The 19903-nt window shown below is 41.8% G+C and overlaps 1 protein-coding gene across 1 annotated transcript; it reads left to right on the forward strand.

Moving 5' to 3' along the window:
• Positions 1 to 7547: 7547 nt before the first annotated feature.
• On the forward strand, positions 7548 to 17299 carry LOC101620982 (5-hydroxytryptamine receptor 3E). The gene is given in 10 exon segments (XM_004675022.1): positions 7548 to 7614; positions 10304 to 10470; positions 11285 to 11329; positions 15126 to 15235; positions 15401 to 15570; positions 15872 to 16032; positions 16342 to 16546; positions 16723 to 16938; positions 17071 to 17135; positions 17138 to 17299. Coding segments are annotated over 10 exon segments (1368 nt in total).
• The last annotated feature ends 2604 nt before the right edge of the window (positions 17300 to 19903 follow it).

Here is a 19903-nt window from a genome sequence, read left to right on the forward strand (position 1 = left end):
CCTGGTGGCATAGCATGTTGGAACACTGCACTAGGAAGCTAAGCCAAGCCATGACCACTTCAGTTCGAGTTCAATCCCCACCCCAGAGGTGACCCACATGGCATGGCAGACATCTCCTGTCTCACCCGCTGCCCCCTTCAGCAGTGTACTTCATCAGTCAGCCTGTTCTGCTCCCCACTCTGTCTCTGGTGAATTCTCTCACCACCTTGCACCTCTGGCATATACCCCAGTTCTGTATACATAAACAAATAAAATCTTTTTAAAAAATTATGAGGTGATATTGCTTGGTTTTATTCTATCATGGTCTCGAGTAATCAAGTCTGAGGTTAGCATTCTGTAAGACTGCTCATGTCCAACAGGAGAACAAAAAGACCTGTGAGTGTCAGATTAGCTTTGGATATCAGGACTGATTTTTACTTCTGTCTCATAATGTAGTTTTCAGAATTTCCAAAGCAGTATGAAAATAGGCAGCAACAAACATGAACAACATGCTATGGAAGGATGATGAAATTATTCAGAAAAAAAAGATACTTGTTTCTATAGTTAGGGATACTAAAAATATGGAGGACTATAAGAAAAAATCAGGTAATATCACTAATCATTCCAGTTGGAACTAAGGAAATATATTAAAGAAACTAATGTGCAGGCAAATATACTTAGTGTGTTTGAGTACCTGGGGGGCATTATTCCAATGATTGATGGAGATACTGTTGGTTTCTATCAGTAGTATTTTGGATAATTTTAGATGCAAAAAATATCCTGAAATTTTTAGTTTATATTCTCCTACAACCAGAATTTAACTTTGGAAAGACAAAAATCAAAAGACTAGAGGGGAACATGGGGAATTTTCTAGATGATGGAACTGTTGATAATTTGATAGTGGTAGTGAGTATACTCTATGTTTGTTTGTCAAAGTTCTTAACAAGAATAAACTTTACTGTCTGCAAAGTATACTTTCACTTAAAAACTGAGGGAAAAGTTGTCAGAGAAATTGAGCACTTATGACAGGATCTGTATTGGGACCCTTGGGAAACAGTACTTGGCTATTCATGACAATAAAACATTTTAAAAATAAACTTAAAAGACCACATCATTATAAATAAGCTTTTTCCTGGGCCCTCCCTAGCGGCACAAGGGGTTACAGCACAGCACTATGAAGCTATCCACAGCCACTGCAGAATAAGTTCAATCCCTGACCAGGGAGCTGACCCACATGGCGCAACAGGCCTCTCCTGTCTCACCTGCTGCTCCCCTCAGCAGTGTATTTCAGTCGACCTGCCTATTCTGATCCCCACTCTGTCTCACCCCTGCACTTCTAGCCTGAAACCCAGCTCTTGTATGCATACATAAATAAATCTTTTTAAAAAGAAAGAAACTCTTCTCAAGAACTTCTGTTTTCTTGGATAATTAAGGTTATAATAAGGTCAATATAAACCACAGAAAATTGGGCCCTCCCTGGTGGTGCAAGGGATTAAAGCACAGTACTGTGAAGCTCTTGGCAGCCACTACAGCACAGTTCAATCCTGCCCACCCACCCACCCCCACCTAGGAAGGGGCCCCACAGGCCTCAGCAGATCTCTCCTGTCTTGCCTGCTGCTCCCCTTAGCAATATACTTCATCAGTCTGTCTGTTCTGCTCCCTGCAATCTCTGGTGAGTCCTCTCCCTGCCCCTGTACCTCTGGTCTGTACCCCCAGTTCTGTATGCATAAATAAATAAATATTTTAAAAAACATAGAAAATTACACAGAATCTTTGCTACCTAAACAAACTACATAAAAAATGAGTATGTTTCATATTGTAAATGAAATGACAAACAGAAAAACAAAGAAAACTGAGCAAATGTAGCATTTCAGACTTGTTACTTTAATACTATAATCCAAGGTAACTAAAATTTCCTTTCTGTAAACTTTCAACTTTATATATTCATGTAGGCATTATCCTTCACTTTCCTTTCTCATGTAAAACCACCAGCTATTTTTACTGTAGAACATAACTATCCTCTTTTCTCTTTAATGAACAACTCTTTAGACTTTAGTAAGATAGCATGTTGCCTATACGACATGTTATAAAATCATCACACAAGGTTTGGGACGGTATCCATAATCAAGCACATTTATATTCCTACAGAAAATTCTATGAATATTCACTCTTTGCATGTTTATTTACTTATGCATACAAGAACTGGGGTATAGGCCAGAGATGCAGGGGGTGAGAGGATTCACCAGAGACAGAGTTGGGAGCAGAACAGGCAGATCTACTGTAATACATTGCTGAGGGGAGCAGCGGGCTGATCAGGAAAGGTCTGCCATGCCATGTGGGTCACCTTCCTGGCCAGGAATCAAACTCATGCTGCAGTGACTACAGATTGCCCCTTATTGCTGTGCTTCAACCTGTTGCACCACCAGAGAGGGCCCTAATATTCACTCTTAAAGGGGAAAATACAGGTCAAAATTGCTCCATGTTATATCAGGTGGGATTTTGCTGCCAAATCAGTTCACTCCAAACTAACCACATACACACAATTCTATTCTGAGAACATTCTGGACTCCAGAATTGTGGATAAAGACTTGTGTAGCTATTTATAACAATGTAAGATTGTATAAGTTACCTGAAATGTTCAGGATTTTTGACATTTGATTAAATATTTATTGACTGAAATTTATTTTCTTTTAAAATTTTGGAGCTAATAACTTTTCCCCAAATTGTAAATATCTCATAGGCTATAGAAGTCTTTTGGGCTGTGCGCACCTCGTTCCCAGTGCTTTCCAGACAAAAGAACAAAAAAAAAAAAAGCCCATGGATAATGCTAAAGAAAAAAAAAGGATTCAGAAATATAAGAGTAGCATGAGCTTGTAAGAATAATGTAGGAAGTCTATTGACTAGAATAAGCTAGTCCTTGAAATTAATACGGAAAAGAAAGAGAACATTTACTCAATAGCTATAAAATGACATTTTATAAAATTAACATTTTTTCAAATGCTATCTCATTTAATCACCAAGCCAAACCTATAAAGTAAGAATTTTATACTACTTTACAAATGAGAATAAAGTGCTCAGACCTTGAGACTTCTCCAAAATTAAACTACCTGTATGAAACAGAGTCAGGATTCCATAGTCCCTTGGTATACTCAGAATAGAATATGTACAATGAAAAAGATTCATCTTCAGGGAAGAGATTTTTGTCTTTCCAAAAATATTCTATAAGTAGAATAATTAAGATGATTGGAAAGGGATAAGCAAGTATAATCAAGAGAATTGAATAGCAAATTCAAGGAGAGAGGAAGCAGATGTTAGACTAATTTAAAAGACTGAACATCTTCAATCCTAAATTACTTCAATCACAGGATACTGTAAGATTTTGTAGATGTAATTTTAGAACCATGGTTAATAACTTTCACAAATAAGAGAAAAAAATATCAGGTGAATGTACAAACATTCTAAAAATTGGGAGAACAGATAGATTCAAAAAACATTAGCTTGGTAAAGTCCGAAACCAATCTTATATCTTATAAGCAAAACCCTTTATGGAATCCTAAACAGATTACTTATTAACAGCACAATTTAGTGACTGCTGGCTCACCAAATGCAGTAAGCACATTTAAAACACAGTCCACTTTCTCTTTTGATCTTTTGATCAGAAAAAAGTTTCTTAAACTTGAGCCAATGGCTTGTGAACCTGTTAAAATTATATGTAAAATGTAGTCCATGAGCATATTTTCTGGCTGGGCAAAGGATCTTTCGACTTTCATTAGAGGCTCAAGTACTATAGGGTGAGGGGGGTTTTGAGACCTGGGGGCATTGCAAAGGAGTGTCTGACTGGCAATATACGGATCTTTTTGGATTCTTTAAAATTTTTTGCCTCCACCATGATGTCCTGGTCTCTTGTTATTGTGTACTATGTTTGCATCTATTGTTTAAAGTCTGCCACTGTGAACTCTTGGTCTGACACTTAGCTCTGACAGTGCTCCCTCATTGGCTGATTCCCACCTCATTAATCACTGCTGCTTCAGATCCCTCTGACCCGATAATCTAAGAAATAATGGGATGGGGACCTCCCTGGTTGCACATGAAGTTAACGCACAGAACTACGAAGCTATCTGCAGCCACTGCAGGACCAGTTCAACCCCGGCCAGGGAGGTGACCCACATGGCAGCAGACCTCTCCTGTATCAGCCGCTGCTCCCCTCAGCAGTGTGTTCAGTAGATCCGCCTGTTCCTTTCCCCACTCTATCTCTGGTGAATCCTCTCACCACCTGTGCCTCTTCTGGCCTGTACCCCAGTATGCATAAACAAAAATAAAATAAATCTTAAAAAAATTAACACTAACATATCCACTTCTTTGTTCACTGCAGCTCTATTTACAATAACCTAGTTATGAAAACAACCCGGGGCGAATGAGTGGATTGAAATGTGGTATATATACACAATGGCATATACTCAGCTATAAAAAACCAAAAAGCATAAATTCTTGCCATTTGCAATAATATGGATGGAACTAAAGGGGATAATGCTAAACAAAATAGCAGAAGGAAAAATACAAACACTGGATGGTTGCACTTACATGAGGAATACAGAAAAATAAAACAAAGGGTCAAACCAAACCATAGTAACCTTTAGAAATCAGACTGCAGAACTAGGGCTACTAGAGAGTTAGGGGGAAGGTGAAGAGCACAGAGGAAAGTGTTACCAATGGACTATGATGGAGGACTGTGGGCACACTGGTGGAGGTATAATTTGGGGTGAATTCATACTGACCATGAGGGGTGTAATTCATACTGAATCATATACATGAGAACATGAGGGGTGTAATTCATACTGATGTCACCACAATAGTTAAAATAACATTGAAAATGCAACCCACATATACAAAGATAGTAATAATAATAATGTCTAAGAGTGCTAAAATCCTGAAGGCCAATGTTAGCCCAAAAGCCAACAATTAAGCAAATTCCTTACAAAAGGAAACTTCACAATGCAAAACAAACAGCACTCCCATCGAAATAGTCTACTCATGATACGTTTGCAAACAAGAATTACAGGTCACATTAGGAAATAAGCCATTGTGAGATAAAGTGATCAATACGCCATATGAAGAACTAGACACAATAATATAAGTTGAAAATGATTGTAAAAATAAATAAGTCTGTCAAAAAGAAAATTCAGAACACTTTACCTGATATGAATATTTTATTATGCAAGAAAATATTTTACTCATGAATAAAAAGATGTCCACACTAAAGAAGTTAAGAAGCTCACTCTCAGCAGTTACAACTTCAGTTTACAAAGCATGAATAACTACATTATTTTTTATTGTGATTGGTTACTAGAATCTTTGTCATTACATAAGCTCACATGTTTGTAGTTGATCAGCTAAGAAGTTATATAGTCAAAATGACATGAAGAAAACAAGTTTTACTTAAGATCAGTGTCAGCATTTTAGGAAAATAAGGAAGTTTTATATGATAGTGGTAGTGCTTGATCTAAGGATATATCCAAACTGACCTCCATTTTGATTTTTCCTTAATACTTCCATATAATATAGTATTAATGAAAGAACAGAGCAGTAGAAGAAGAGGAGAGAAGGAAGCATAGAAGGGAGAGAAGAAGAGAGGGCAAAATCAGGACATAACAAATGAATTTTAAAAGCACCTAAAAGGTCTTCTAGAAATAAAATGATAATCACTGGAATTGAAGTTATTGGAAATAATATCATTGACATATTAATTGATAATTTAAACAGAGCTGAGAAGAGAATTTGTTACCTGTAACTTAGATCTAGGAACTCAAAGGGACATCAAGAAGTGGGTATTTTAAGTAGAATAATGGTTCCCTAGAGCAATCTGGCTGCAATGTCTGTCACCTACTGATGCACAGGTTGACTCAGTTGATCTAGCACATGGGCACACACAGCTCCATGTGCATCCTTCCCCAAGCTGCAGTCCTGGTGGAAGAGGAGGGCCTTCCCCAAATGGACCATTCTCCAGTCAGGGGTATACAGTGGCTGTGTTCCCCTGCTAGAAGCTCCAAACAAGTTCTCAAGAATAATGGTCTGCTAAAGATGATCACGTTCTAATCTCTGCAACCTGTGAATATGTTAGATTATATCACTATAGGGAATTAAAGTTGCAAATGGAATTAGGTTGTTACTCAGCTAAACTAGATAGAGAGATTATCTTGGATTACCCAGGTGGGGCCCTAGGGTTCTTATCAATGAAGGAGGAAGAGAGAAGACCTTAAGAACCAAAGAGATGGCAGTGTAAGAAAGACTTAGCTCAATGTTGCTGACTTTCAAGTGGAGAAATGAGACCATGACCAAGGAATGCAGACAGCCTCTAAAAGTTGGAAAAGATGAAGAAATGGAGTCACTCATATAGCTTCCAAAGGGAATGTAGCCCTGCCAAAACATTGCTTTTAGTCCAATGAGACTCATTTTTGTTACAGGGCAGGGAAAGGAGCACACCTGAACCCCCAAACCTTCCTACTCTAAATAGGTTCTGCCATCCAACGCATCAAGACAAGATAGAAGAGCTTTAATGGAAAGGAACTTTAATATAATTAGTGTTCAATACAGAAAAGACAAAGAATATAGTTTCTAAATCAAGCACCTAAAGTTATCCCCTTGTGGGTAAAAGTCTAGTCAAAGGGATTGGCCCAAAGCAAGGCTTGAAAGCCCACCACAAGCCTAAAGTACCTTCTGGCCGGGACACATAGAAAAGGGTCAGAAATGGCCAGACACATCTTGGAGGAAAAGAGCAAATCAAAATCAAGATAAATGCTGCCATAGTGAACCTCACCATGGGTCTCTCACACACATCTGTATCAACCAGTCCAGGGCCAAGAAGCAAACGCAGTTTCTTCACAAGTCTCTCTGTTCCACGTGCCTCCCTCAGGTCTCCCTTCTGGCTCTCCATCCTGCTTCCTTCCTCCACAGTCTCCTCTCCAGATTTTTCTCTTCTCTGCTCAGCTCCACCCTCCTTTGGGTGGGACAGGGAACCTGGAATCTCCCCTTTTCCTGGGGACCACCCTGTTACAATTTCAGACTTTTGGTCAACAAAATTGAAAAATGATAAATTTGTGGCTTTGTAAGCCATTAAATCACAGAGTTGTGATTTGTTACAACAGCAATTGGAAACTAATTTACAAAATTAAGTGGCAAATGAGACCAAAGGAAATAATCCAATATCTGCCTGATAAGTGAAGGAATAGAGGAAATGGAATTTTTTTAACTGCTAAGAATTTTCCAGAATTGAAGAGATGAATCTTCAGATTGAGTGATCATACCACAATTTCAATATGACAAATACTTACTAACCTACAAACAGATGTTGTAGTAAGATATCTAAAACAGAGAAAAAAATTTAAAGCAAACTAACCTCAAGCATGGGCAAAACAAGACAACCAGGACACTCCTCCCAGGAAGGTTACAAATGTCAGTGGTCAACCAACACTGTCAGTATTCAAAGTTAAACTCTAGGTGTGGCCAGTGTTCCTTTAACCTAGGGCTTCTTGGATCCTGGTGCAGGCTCAAGGCAGAATTTAGACTAGAAGATGGAAGGAAGTTGGTTCCACAGGAAGAAAGTCTTCTTCTAGCTTGTTCTTGGTCTTCTGTTTCAAGGTAAGAAAGGAGCAAAATGGAGCAAGGACCCTCTCTTGTAGAACACCTAGGAACTTCCTTCAAATTTCCAACTCCCAAAGATTATCTAAAATGAGCAGTGTTATCTCTTAACTTTACTTACCATAATGCCAAATACTTGTTCTCTGATAGATAGAAAATCCCCTTCCAGGGTTCCCTGGTGGTGCAGGGGTTAAAGACAGTGCTATCAAGCTATGGCCAGCTACTGCGACATGACTGACATGACTTCGATCCCTGGCCAGGGAGCTGACCCACATAGCACAGCAGACCTCTCCTGTCTCACCTACTGCTCCCCTCAGCAATGTATTTCACCTCAGCAGTAGATCTATCTGTTTTTCCCACTGGGTCTCTGGTGAATCCTCTCACCTCCCACACCTCTGGCTTACATCCCAGTTCTTGTATGCATAATAAAAAAATCTTTAAAAAAGAAAGAAAATCTCCTTCCAGTGATGCCCCCAAACAATTTTTTCTCCCATAAGCCAGCCCTGCTTGTCTTCTGTCCCATTTAACCTCTATATCCTTGTATCTTCCTAGAGTAATCCTTTGTTCAGTTATGAAATTCCACCCTAAGATAGTAAAGCATCTACTTTTAGTCATAATATCTCCTTCCATCTATCAGATGCAAGTACTCTGGTTTAGGAAAGAGTGAAAATAGAGTATGCTACTTTTCCAGGGAGTTAATGTGGTCTAGTGGAAAGACAAAGGATTTGGAGACAGACAGACCTGGTTTCAAATCTTGGCTCCTCACCTTACTAATTGTATAACCTTGGGTGAATTGTTTGGCTTCCTTGAGTCTTGGTTTCCTCATCTGTGAAATAGAACCTATCGTATAGGGCTGTGAAGGGTTTTTTTTTTTTTAAAGATTTATTTATTTATGCATACAGAACTGGGTACAGGAGCAGTGACGGGATTCACCAGAGACAGAGTGGGGAGAAGAACAGACATATCGATGAAGTACACTGCTGAGGGGAGCAGTGGGCAAGACAGGAGAGGTCTGCCACGCCATGTGGATCACCTCCGAGGCCAGGGTTTGAACTCACACTGAAGTGGCTGCAGCCTGCTTGCAGTTCTGTGCCCTAATCCATTGTGCCACCAGGGAGGGCCCAGCTATGAGGATTCTATGAAAGAAAGTGAATAGCACAGTACCTGGCATTTGATAGATGCCAGTAAATGTCATATATCTTTCCACTAGGTTGTCACACCACATCCAGATAAGAGGACACAGGAGAGGACAGAGCCAGAAGTGACTTTAGAGGCCATTAGATAGAAGAGACATTGTACACCTGATTTAGTCAAACATTATAAATACTCCTTGGGACACTCACAGATGGTGACTGACAAATATTCATTGGTTATAGAATAATTCAAGAAATTTTTTACTAGTTTTAAAAATTACACTGTTGTAGTCCCCACAGATGCCCCCCACCACATCACTGGTGAGCCATCACCATATTCCCTTGTGTTCTTTTCTCCTGTTTTGCCCTCCCCCTCCTTTTTCCTTTGCTATATGCTTCAGTTCAATGGTCAGCTTGCTAGTTTTGACTTTTTCTTAAGGATTTGCCTGGAGAATACTGTGACTTTGCAAATGGATAAGGCTCATTGCCCTTGGCTCAGAGATCATCAACCATCGCTCTCATTACAGGTGTTCCTCTGACAAATTTTAGCAGAAGAAAATTGGAGTCTGTATTAGTCAGAAGACGGGGAAGGCAACACCACAAAATAAAGTTGATATAAGGTTGATCAGCAAAATAGGGAGAAGGAAAGTTGGAGCAGTTAAGGTGAAATAGATGTGTTCTCCTGGGGATGGGGGGAGGTTAGGAATGTAATCTGATCTAATGGCTACCTCTATCCTAGGACTCAGTTTGCATATAGATTTGGGCATGCTTTGCATGGAGACAGAAACATCAGAAAGGATGCTAAAGCATGAACTCAGCTTACCACATTAGCATCCATCATTTAGCTCCCAGCCCAACCCATTGGCCTCGGAGGAAAGCACCAAGCAGCTTGACCCCTCTCTTTTTCTTTTTTTTTTTTTTAAGATTTATTTATTTATGTAATAAGTACATACAAGCCAGAGGTGCAGGGGCAGTGAGAGGATTCACCAGAGACAGAGTGGGGAGCAGAACAGGTAGATTGACGAAGTACACCACTGAGGGGAGCAGCGGGCGGGTCAGGAGAGGTCTGCTGTGCCACGTGGGTCACCTCCAGGGCAGGAATCAAATTCGCACTGAAGCGGCTGTGGCTCGCTTGCAGTGCTGCATCCTAACCCGCTGCACCACCAGGGAGGAACCTGGACCCCTCCCAGTGATCCTCCTCCCCAGTTCTCCCTCTCACCACTGAGGGTGTATACCACAGCAGCACCAGACAAACCTGGGTTCAGATCAAATCTAGTTTTCACCTTTTATCATCTATTGGACCTTGGGAATGTATTTCTTCTATTGTATCTCAGTTAATTCATATATTATTGAGAATAAAAAGTCTGTTTGCTAGAGACTTGGGAGAATTAAATGAAGTCATCTATATAAAGGGTTTACCCTATAGCTGGCACAGTCAGTGTTCAGTAAATAAAAGCTATTGTTATTACCACAGGTACCCCCAAGTTTCTCCCCTGTGGTCCTTCTCATGTAGGAATGATGAAAGCTTTTTCCCTCATCTCCCATGTCCACCACAGGAAGGGCCAGACCTTTCACCATCAATTGCTCAGGGTTTGGCCAACATGGCGTGAATCCTGCTCTCCTGGATTCGGTGTTTAACAGGAAAGCCTTTCGTCCAGTCACCAACTTCAGCATACCCACCCAAGTGAACATCTCCTTCACCATGTCTGCCATCCTAGATGTGGTGAGTGCTGACCCCTCCGGTCCTCCTTACTAGCCTTTGTTTTCTCCAGGCCCTGGAGAAGGCAATCCCCAAAGCCTTTCACCACACAGCAATAGCTCCATTGTTGCTATATGGCAACATCCCAAGGGGATCACAAAAAAACTATCCAGTTCAGCAGGATGAGGTATAACAGTACATGGAGAGAATGTCTTTTCACTTAGTGATTCTCTACTCTGAATGCAGACCATTGTCCAGGCTTCACTCCCAGAAGTTTTGATTGGATGGAAACCAAGGACCTGTATTTTTTTTTTAATTTAAAGATTTATTTATTTGTGCATACAGAATTGGGGTACAGGCCAGAGACTCAGGGGTTGCGAAAGACTTCACAAGAGACAGAGCGGGAGCAGAACAGGCAGATTGACGAAGCACACTGCTGAGGGGAGCAGCGGGCGGGTCAGGAGAGGTCTGCCACGCCATGTGGTCTCCTCCGGGGCAGGCGGGAATCGAACTCATGCGGAAGTGGTTTCAGCTTCTTAGTGTTGTGCTTTAACCCGCTGCGCCACCAGGGAGGGCCAAGGACCTGTATTTTTAAGCTACTTAAGTACATCTAAACCACAGCCAGGGTTGAGAACTACTGCTAGAATCCAGCCCTGCTGTGAAGCCTCCTGTCCAGGGCCTAGCACATACACTTTAATTCAGATCTTGTTAGCTTGTAATATTGTCTTGAGCACAGCACCCTTTTTTAATACCTTGGGAATTGGAGAACAAAATGGGAGCTGGGAATGGACAGACTTCTTAGCAGCAACATGCTCTAAATAGGAAATCCTTTTGGCAGGATGAACAGCTACAACTATTGTCTTCATTCCTGTGGCTGGAAATGGTATGGCCAACTCTGTTTCTTCTCTCTCTTCTTTGAGGATTTATCCTTAGCATAACTTTGAAACATACGTGGAGGAAATTGAAAAATTCATAATGATGGTCAAAGATTTCAATATGCTGCTTTCAAAAATCAAGTAAAAAAGGAATAACCACAGAGTGATTTTTAATAGTGCAATTAAGACACTTGCTTTAATAAATACATTAAACTTCATACAAATGAAGCTGAATAATTTATCTGGAACCAATGGAATATTCCCTAAACTCATAATACTTTCGGCCATAATGCAGATCTCAACAAAATCAAGAAAGCATAAATTTTCTAGATTCCAATCTATAATGTAATACAAGAAAATATAAACTACAAAAGGCTAGCCCCCTCTTCTACAAGCCTTATTTCTTGGGAACTTAAAATTAAATTTCCAAATATTTTGGGTTAAGGAGAAAATTAAAATATCCAAATAGAATTTGAGAAAGAGAGCCCTCCGTGCTGGTACAAGGGGATAAAGCACAACACTGTGGAGCTATCTGAAGCCACTGCAGCACAAGTTCCATCCCAGGCCCGGGAACTGACCCTCATGGTGCAGCAGATCTCTCCTGTCTTACCTGGTGCTCCTCTCAGCAATGTATTTCAGTCAATCCTCCAGTTCTGTTCCCCCGCTGTGTCTGGTGAATCCTCTCACCCCCCACACCTCTGGCCTGTACCCTAGTTCTTGTATGCATAAATAAATAAATCTTTTTTAAAAAAGAATTTACAAGTTAGAAGTGAAAGACTATATATCAAAATCTATACAATACAGCCAAAGTATAACTGTGGAAAATTTACATTGTAAGTGCATTGATTAGATATTGAGGAGAAGGGCACTCCCTGGTGATGTAAAGTGTTGAAACATAGCACCGTGAAGCTCTTTGCAGCCACTGCAGCACAAGTTCGATCCCCAGCCAGGGAGGTGACCCACATGGTGCAGCAGACCTCTCCTGTCTTGCCTGCTGCTCCCCTCAGCAGTGTACTTTGTCGATCTGCCTGTTCTGCTTCCCACTCTATCACTGGTGGATCCTCTCACTGCCCCTGCACCTCTGGCCTATACCCCAGTTCTGTATGCATAAATAAATAAATCTTTTTTTTTTAATAATAAGAAGAAAGAAAACAAGGAGAAAATGCAAGCCTAGTTAAAGGGAAAGAGAGAGAAGTACAAGAGCAGTAACGGTCATTAACCTTGTGGCTCTCAGGTAGGCAGCACTGACTGATCTTACCACTTTAGAAGCTTAAACATACACTCAATCTTGGCCCTCACCTAGCATGACCAGCCACCCCAACATTTCCAAGACTGAAAAATTCTCAGGATATACAGCCTTCAATACTAAAACCCAGAGTTTCTCAGGCAAACCAGGGTGGGTAAATCCTATCTACCAATCTATAGCAGGCGTTTTGTATGCACAATGAGACTTGAGAAGCGCTGATCTGATACAAACCTTTAGCTAATGCATACAGAGCTCTCCATCTGGCTGTGGTTCCACAAAATGCAATTGTGAACAGTGGACGTGCCCAGAGACTAAACTAGTCTGCCCACAACTGAACAAACCTTAAAAACAGTTTCTGCAACTCCTAGGAATCCACCCAAGGACATAAAAACAGTAATTCAAAAGGAAACCTACACTCCTATGTTTATGGCAACACTATTTACAATCGCTGAGATGTGAACACAACCTAAACAGAGGAATGGGTCAAGAAGATGTGGTATATACAGACAATCAAATACTATTCAACAGTCAAAAAAGATACACTCAGGCCATTTGCAGCAACATGGGTAGAGTTGAAAGGGATTACGCTAAGGAAAATAAGTCAGAAGGAAAAAGATAAATATCAGATGGTCTCACTTATAGGTGGAATATAGGGAAACTGAACAAGGGGTCAGGAAAAAGACAAAACTTCCAGGTAAATTATAGATCTGAAGCATATAGCAGGGGACAGGGAGGGAACAGGGTCAAAAGAGAAGAGGGAAGAGCACAAGGGATTATGGTAATGGGTGCTATGGTGGTGGGAGAATTATGGGAACATCATGTGAGAAGAGAAATCAATATTTACAAAAATAAGCAATAATGTAAAAAAAAAAAAAAAGATTCCAGAGAAGGTTGTCAGCCTTGAAAAGGAGAAATTGAAAGGATTACCACAAGTTCCTGGCATTCAGTTGTCGCAGTTGGTGGGCACTTACTGAGCCAAGAAGCTGCAGAATCTGCCGGCTCTCTGTCAGATTACCCAGAGGACCATAAGTATTGCTTCATGCAGATAGTTAGAAAATAAAGTTCTGGGCCCTCCCTGGTGGTGCATGGGGTTAAAGCACAGCACTATGAAGCTATTTGAAGCCACTGCAGCATGAATTCCATTCCCGGCCAAGAAGCTGACCCACATGACGCAGCAGACCTCTCCTGACCTGCCCACTGCTTCCCCCAGTAGATCTGCCTGTTCTGCTCCCCACTCTGTCTCTGGTGAATCCTCTGACCCCCTCCCCATACCTCTGGCCTGTACCCCAGTTCTTGTATGCATGAATAAATAAATCTTTTAAATAAATAAGTAAAGGATAGGGAGTTGATGCCCTCCAGTGTAAGGCCACCATGATTCTTACAGATGGTAGAACAACAAATTTCATCAACTGGTTATGGCTTCATTTCCCAAGGACTGAGTTCAATTTGTCATCCTAGCCATCAGCTAGTTCAGTGGGCCAGTAATCTGATAAATAAACTGAGTTCTTTGGGGATCAGTATTTATTGACTTATATTGCTGCCAATGAAGCAGTCTTTGCCAAGAAAACAAGGAGAAAGGTTATCACAGTGACTAAAGAGGATGGTGTTTGTTAAACAAAAAGAAAAGGAAGATACTAGTTCTCTTGATTCCAAAGAACCCAAAGGCTTACTCAAGGCCTCTGAGCAATAGAGACTGGTGAAAGAGGCCTGGAAGGTAGCTGAAACCTTTCCAGATGCTGATATGTAATACCTATCAATAGTTTATCATAATACCTAACAGCAGTTTACAAAATCCTTATTTCATTTGATACCTATCACTGCCACTACTTCACACTAAGGAAATTATAGCTCAGAGAAACTGAATTATTGATCTTTTAACTCTGAATTCTATTCCTCCTGCATAAAAAAAAGAAGATCCCTGGTGACCAGTGACTAACGGAATCTTTGTGTGTGTGTGTGTGTACACACTACATCACTGTTTTTTTGTACAATGTTTGCTTTCTCCTCTTGGGTAAAATTCCCACCACCAGTTTACCCATAGACACAGGGAGTTTCGATTCTGTCATTTCAATTTCTTGGGTGTGTGCGGGAGCGGGGAGGGGATAAAATGGGTGGTAAGTACACAGATGTTTATTATACAACATTATTTTATATACTTTTCTATACAACTTATTTTATATACTTTTATATACTTTTAAATACTTCATAAACTCTTTTTTAAGATTTATTTATTTATGTATATAAGAAAAGGGGTACAGACCAGAGATTCAGGGAGGTGAGAGGATTCACCAGAGATAGTAGGGAGCAGAACAGGCAGAAATATACTGCTGAGGGGAGCAGCGGGCAGGTCAGGAGAGGTCTGCTGTGCCATGTGGGTCAGCTCCCTGGCTGGGAATTGAACTCACGCTGCAGTTAGCTTCATAGTGCTGTGCTTCAACCTGCAACATCACCAGGGAGGAACCCACTTCTTTTTATTTTTCTTTAATAAAAATCAAAGGGCCAGGAAAAATAATCTCAACTCATACCAAGCTCTCAACTTTTCTCTACCTGGGCTCTAGGTCTGGGATAACCCATTTATCCGCTGGAACCCAGAGCAGTGTGAAGGCATCATGAAGATCAGTGTGGCAACCAAGAAGTTGTGGCTCCCAGACATTTTTATCACAGAATTGTGCGTATTCAGGACTTGGGGAAAGGCAAAGGGGAGGCCTCATCTGGTAGCAGTGGAGTTCACAGCCTACCACTGAAGCCACTATAAGTAGTCTTAGAGGGCTGGAAAATGCCAGAAAGTTAAGAAGAACTACAGCCCCTGCCTGCCGCCTTCCCTCTCTTACAGCACTGACATAGATAAGACCCCAAAAGGCCTCACAGCATATGTAAGTAATGAAGGTCACATCAAGTATAAGAAACCCATGAAAGTAGCTAGTATCTGCAACTTAGACACCTTCTACTTCCCCTTTTACCTACAGAACTGCACACTTACCTTCAGTTCAGTCCTCTACACAGGTGAGTTGCAGTGAGGTCTGAGGGGTGAGGGTGAATGAGAACAACCAATAGAAAAGACACTATGAGTAAATGAATACATGATCAAGGGGTATGTGTAGAGCAAAGAATATGAAATTTAAATGTTTTCCATAAAGGTAGAACCCATGCCTCTCTTGTTATTACCATCCCCAACTCCTAGCAAAGTTTCTGCCATATGATAGCGACTCAAAAATATGTGTTGAACAAAAGCATAGAAAAAGAGAGTACTGTTGAGTCTGTAGGGAATTATGTCTTTGAAAAATGATTGGGGTCTTCCTTTCAGTGGATAAAATGCTGCTGGGCATGGAGAAAGAAGTGTGGGAAAGAAGCGACACGTCCCAGGACATCGTTCAGACCCACGGGGAGTGGGAGCTCCAGGGCATCAGCAAGGCCTCCCTGAAGATGCCTGTGGGCAGCAACCTGTATGATCAGATCACATTCTACGTAAGCTCAGAGCCCTGACTTTTTCCTTGCTTCCTTGTTCTGCCCTTGCCGAGAATCTCCACCAAGTGGCTATATCCAAGTTGTAAGGTTTTGCCAGAGTCCAGAACCCTTCCTCCGGTTGCTTACCCACATTCTCCTTACTAAAATTCATTGCTCTGGTCTGCTTTGCCTTAGCAGGTGCTGTGCTTAATTATGAAGCTGCATCCTGCACATCTCTGGATGAGAAAGGCAGAGATAGAAATATTGACTACTATTTCTGGCATCCTCCTAACCCTTTCTTCAGTGCTCTCTCTCTCTCCTTCCCACCAGGTGGCCATCAGGCGAAGGTCCAGACTCTACATCCTAAACCTCCTGGTGCCCAGCAGCTTTCTGGTTGCCATCGACGCCCTCAGCTTCTACCTGCCGGCAGAAAGTGGGAACCGGGCCCCATTCAAGATAACCCTTCTGCTGGGCTACAATGTCTTCCTGCTCATGATGAACGACTTGCTCCCCACCAATGGCACCCCCCTCATCAGTATGGTCCCGCCAACCTTTGGGAAGAGAAGGGTGGGAAGGGCTGACTGAACTAGCTCAAAGAAGAAAGATATACTGGGGGAAGAAGTCTCTGTGCCTGCCGGGGTGGAACTGGAAGAGAGACGAGAAGTCCTGGGTGGCGCCGCTGGCCTTCATGTAGGGCCTCCTTCCCTCCAGGTGTCTACTTTGCCCTGTGTCTGTCCCTGATGGTGGTCAGCCTGCTGGAGACCGTCTTCATCACCTACCTGCTGCACCTGGCCACCACCCAGCCCCCACCCATGCCTCGCTGGCTCCACTCTCTGCTCCTCTACTGTGCCCGCCCATTCAAGTGCTGCCCCACTGGGCCCCAGGAGGGAAACAACAGCCTGGGCCCCACTCCCACCCACCTGCCTGGTAAGGGAACTCAGCCCTGCCCACCCTCATCTCCCAACACCTCCACTTCTCTGCCCTGCCTCCATGCCTCTCCCCTTTGCCCCCCAAGTGGGGGAGCTCCCAGCCCAACGCTCAGTCTCCATCTCGCTGTAGGGGTGAAGGAGCCTGTGGAGTTGGTGGGGAAGGTGCCAGGTCCCAGGGAGGCAGAGGTGAATGGTGTCCCGGGTCAACATGGGCCCAGCGGGAAGCTGAGGCTCAGAAGCAGCACTTGGTCAGCCTGTAGGTGCAGTTCAGCCACGTGATGGACACCCTGCTCTTCCGCCTCTACCTGCTCTTCATGGCCATCTCCATCACCACGGTCATCGTCCTCTGGAACACCTAGGCATAGCATCTCTCTGCTCCTGTAGATCCCAGCCTGGACCGTTTGTGGCCTCCCAGAGCCAGCAACGCCTTTCCCCTTGTTGAGTAATGTCATGGTCCCAGTGATTTCCAGACTCCCTACTTCCTTCCATCCTTCTCAATTTGACCCATGACCAGTCTCAACTGGTCAGCGAGGCATGGGTGGGGGGCTGGGTAGTGGCCAGGTGCAGCAGGTAGGTGATGAAGATGGTCTCCAACTTCAGACATCTTCCTCTTGTTCCTGCATTCTGTTGGCTTCCCTCAGTCCTCCTGTGTGGTCTGAGGTCACCTTTTATGTCTTCTGGTTCTTTCTAATGTTGTTGGATAGAAACTTAGCTATGGGAGCCCTCCCTGGTGGCACAATAGGTTAAAGTGCAACACATGAAGCTATCTACCATCACAAGTTTGATCCCATGCCAGGGAGCTGCCCACATAACACAGCAGACCTCTCCTGACCCACCCACTGCTCCCCTTAGCAGTGTATTTCAGTATATCTGCCTGTTCTACTCCCCACTCTGTCTCTGGTGGATCCTCTATACCCCAGTACTTGCACACATAAATAAATTAATCTAAAGAGAAAGAAACTTGCCTGTGAAAGAGGTTTGATGTCATAAAGGACGATCCAATGCAAAAACTGGTCCTGCCTGAGAAGTTTTTGTTTTTTAGGCATTGTTTTACTTATAGCATAATTATTACTTATAGATCCTTTCATTAATTTTTTTAGTATTATATTAATTTCATCTTATTTTACTCATAGTTTGTTTTGTTCTACTTTATTCTAAAAGATGAACTCTGAAAGTCTTCTCAGTTTTTCTACTCTAATAGTCTTTCCTCTGTTTACTCTGGTAGCAGTTTTAGCTGTATCATATAGGTTTTAGAAGAAGTGTTCTACAAAAACACTAACCTGAAAAGAAATTTACACTCCTATGTTGGCTGCAGCACTACTTACAGTAAGTAAGATATATAAACAAAAACATATGGCTGGATCAAAATGATATGATATATCTACACAATGGAATACCATTCAGCAATCAAAAATGATAAACTCATGCCATTTGCAGCAACATGGGTGGAGTTGGAAGGGATCATGCTCAGTGAAATAAGACAGAAGGAAAAAGAAAAACAGCTGATGGTTTCACTTATAGGAGGAACATAGGAAAACCATATTAGGGATCAGGAAAAAAAGACGAAATTAGCAGGGGAAAAAAATAAATCAGAGACATTCAGCAAGGAAGGAGGATGCAGAGGGAGCAAAACAGAGGAGGGAAGAGCACAAGAAATACTGGTGCTGGTTTATGGGTGTCTTGGTGGTGGTAATTTTATGGGGATTAAACCTGAGAAATCAAACAATGTACAAAATGAACAACAATGTAACAATATATATAAATAAAATTCTTTTAAAGAATGAGGTTCTAAAAAAGAAAAAAGAATGAGGTATTGTCATTCTTCTTGAGATTGACTCTGCTTCAATAAATTCCCAATTCTTTACCTGCTCATAATTCTATGTCCTCTTGGCATCCATATAAGTCACACTGTGAGATTCTTTTGCTTTGTTAATTTTTGTACAGAGGAACTGGAGTGTAGGCCAGAGGGGAGGTGCAGTGGGGGAGTGAAGAGGGGCTAAGAGGATTTACCAGAGGCAGAGTGGGGAGCAGAACAGGCAGATCTGGGCTCTCCGTGGTGGCACAACAGGTTAAAGCACAGCACTATGAAGCTGTCCACAGCCACTGCAGCACTTTGATTGCCAGCCAAGGAGGTGACCCACATGGCATGGCAGACCTCTCCTGTCTCACCTTCCGCTCCCCTCAGCAGTGTATTTCAGTCCATCTGCCTTTTCTGCTTCCCACTCTGTTTCTGATGAATCCTTTCACCTCCCCCACACCTCTAGCCTGTACCCCAGTTCTTGTATGCATAAATAAATAAATCTTTTAAAAAACAAGTACAGGCAGATCTACTGAAAAAACTGCTGAGGGGAGCAGCAGACGAGACAGGAGAGGTCTGCTGCACCATGTGGGTCACCTTCCTGGCTGGGGATTGAACTTGAACTCGTGCTGCAGTGGCTGCTGTGCTTTAAACTATTGCACCACCAGGCAGGGCCCAAATTCTACATTTTAAATGAGTCAAGTATATGATGTGTAAATTACATCACAATAAAGCTGTAGAATAAAGCTAAATTGAGAAAAATTCTATTAAATAACTGATCAGTACTACCAGGAGTGTCAGCGATAAAAAGCAAGAAAATATTGAAGAATTGTCACAGATTGGAGGAGACTATGGAGATGTGAATGCAGTATATTGGGGGATTTTGACCAAACCCTGGGAATAGAAAAAAATTAGAAATTATAGTTAAGTCTGTAGCTTTCTTAATATTATTGTATCAGTGTTAATTTCCTGGCTTTCATCATTATACTATGGTTCAGTAAACTGTTAACATTAGGAAAAGAGTATTAGGAAACTGTTTTATTTTGCAACTGCTTGGTAAATCTAAAATTATTTCTAAATTATTATTTTTTAAAAAGAAACAAAAAAAAGGAGAAACATATCAGACATATCACAAAAGACACTGCAATATATGAATTTAATTTTT

The sequence above is a fragment of the Condylura cristata genome, unplaced genomic scaffold, assembly GCF_000260355.1.
Source record: "Condylura cristata isolate star-nosed mole 26May11 unplaced genomic scaffold, ConCri1.0 scaffold00003, whole genome shotgun sequence".
NCBI lineage: Eukaryota > Metazoa > Chordata > Mammalia > Eulipotyphla > Talpidae > Condylura > Condylura cristata.